The sequence below is a fragment of the Opisthorchis viverrini genome (genome assembly GCF_000715545.1).
Source record: "Opisthorchis viverrini unplaced genomic scaffold opera_v5_13, whole genome shotgun sequence".
Classification (NCBI taxonomy): Eukaryota; Metazoa; Platyhelminthes; class Trematoda; order Opisthorchiida; family Opisthorchiidae; genus Opisthorchis; species Opisthorchis viverrini.
The window spans coordinates 1,424,773-1,426,975 of record NW_008751669.1 but is presented as its reverse complement, the minus strand read 5'-3'; the positions used below and the strand labels follow the sequence as shown (position 1 = coordinate 1,426,975).

The 2,203-nt window shown below is 44.8% G+C and overlaps 2 protein-coding genes across 2 annotated transcripts in view; one reads left to right on the top strand and one right to left on the bottom strand.

Moving 5' to 3' along the window:
* Nucleotides 1-418: 418 nt before the first annotated feature.
* The window catches only part of T265_01230 (hypothetical protein), a gene marked incomplete at both ends in the record, with an annotated part of 21,565 nt that continues 19,780 nt past the window's right edge, over nt 419-2,203 (top strand). Inside the window, one exon of the mRNA XM_009165215.1 lies at nt 419-643. Within this exon, the coding sequence (XP_009163479.1) occupies nt 419-643 (225 nt within the window). The remainder of the gene's footprint in view (nt 644-2,203) is intronic.
* The window catches only part of T265_01229 (hypothetical protein), a gene marked incomplete at both ends in the record, with an annotated part of 7,012 nt that continues 5,905 nt past the window's right edge, over nt 1,097-2,203 (bottom strand). Inside the window, one exon of the mRNA XM_009165214.1 lies at nt 1,097-1,220. Coding sequence (XP_009163478.1) covers nt 1,097-1,220 — 124 coding nt within the window. The remainder of the gene's footprint in view (nt 1,221-2,203) is intronic.

Sequence of the window (2,203 nt, the reverse complement as noted above, 5' to 3'; positions counted from 1 at the left end):
GGGCTCATCAGGTAGGCGCAGTCCCCGGGTTTCCGTCAACCTTATGTTCTACTTGAAACCAAATTGCACGAAATTAGCGAATATACACTCATTTGCAAACTAATTTGGTTCTTTCGAGAGATTCGCCTGGAACCCAGCTGAATCTCTCGTTTGTGATGTCTCGAAGAATTTTCAGTAACCTCATGAGTAGTGCATTATGAAAGGATCCGTGTTAGCGGCGTTTAGTGCTGTCTGTCCGACCTATCCGATTCGACCACAAGACCACTGGTTGTCGACGATATCGCCGTCCATGATCGATGCCAAAACTCCATACCCAACAAGCAATGATCACGACGGCGCTCAAAAATCCCTCAAACGTTAAGTATTGTAAAGTCTAAGTGAGGACTGGGAGTTCTGGCAGACATTGAAAGCTCGGGAGATGGAGAAGACTTTTGCTACCGGAAACAGCCTTGCCCTATATCAACGGATACGATCGACTGACCCTAGGAAAGCGATGGTCAGTGAGACGATACGTGAAAAAGATGGCTCATCAGTTCACTCGCAAAAACGTCGACTGGAAAGATGGGCCGAACACTTCGAAGAACAGTTCAGCTGGCTTCTCGCTACACAGCCTGTAGAGATACTGCATACGGATGAATGGAATGTAAGTCCTAATCACCCGTTGGAAGAAAAAATGAAGTACGAAATATCCGGCCGTTTGAAGGTCTACGGGAATCTCTTGCCTGAGTTCACCAAATCAAGAGGTGTCAGACAGGGCTGCCCTCTTTCACGTTTCCTCTTCAACTTCGTCATTGATACGACCATGGAAGGCTCACTATCAGCCTCTAATGTCTGGGGACCCCGAGACGGGCCACATCAGTGGTTAGAGACATTGTCAGACAGGGCCCAGTCGCGCCCTCAATGGCACTCATGCATCCAAGTTGTTGCCTTCAATGCATAACTCCCTTCCCAACTCCCTCTACTTAACAGTGCTGTATTTACTCACTAATTTATCAGCTCCCGCCTTCAATGCGCGGCTGTCTACCCCACCTCCACAAATCATCGGTGAACGAAACTGTGGCAGCTACAGCCGCTGTACGACAAGCACGCGGTTCATTCAGCCGACAATGATGATGATGACGATAAGGCTGGTGACTTGTTGCCATATAGAAGCCTTTTTAAAATTTTGCTGATAGTGGAAAACTTGACTATCCTTCTTGGATTTTGCCAATGAGTCGAATCTGTTGTGCGTGTGACCACTGATAAGTGGCCTGATTATTGTTGCTAATCTTTTACGGATCTCACGATAGCCTATTCAATATGGAACTGTTGGCCTCGAGGTTCTTTATTAGTTGGCAGTGGTCAACTGGAAGTAGGATTTTTTGGTATCCAACCTTATGTTTGCTAATTAACGTCCGCTCAGCTGCCAAGTTCATGGCATGATAATTTCCATATCTTGATTCGATGAAAATTTTCCAGGGATGATATCCTTAGTTGCCGAAAATCAACGGCTGTTCATTAGAAAACCCCCTTCAAGGTGTTTTGAAGCTCGTGTGCCCTCTATACGCATTATTTATGGTGCTTTTACGCAAGTTTTTGTTGAACTTCTCCCAGATGATAGTCATGTTACCACGTCCCATCATTTTTTTGATAGATCATCATACACGAGTCTTGGAACAATGAGTTAGGACATTACAATGCCCGGAGTGACGTAAACGGGAAGCCTTGGACTCCACGTTCCCTTTCAACGGCAAGTCTTTTACTCCTATTTTGATGGTTATGGCGCGTGCCCCATGAACGAGTTCTTGTTTAGTTGTTGTGGTCCAGTGCGTACGCACCAAATGTGCTCATTTACTTTTTGTCTGTGCTCGCTAGAATTATTGGTACCAGAATACCGAATCTTTGCCAAAAATTTTACCAGCCGAGCAGTAAAACAGTAAGAACGTCTGTCTCTTGGTGACGAATTACACTTTTCGCAAAATGGTGACATAACTAGTAACGCTTTCGGCATTACATTAGTGTACGAGACAACTTAAAAGAGGGCGACGATAAGTGTAGGAGAACGCTAGGGCTTTGTGCATGCCGATCAGGTGCTTTAATCGAAGGATACCATAAACAAGGGAGTCAGATGAATTTGACCCAAATGCCCATATTATCTTGCAAATTAGTATAATCACAACAAACATTATCTCACTTTTGATATCAAACCGTGGCAGATTCTTCT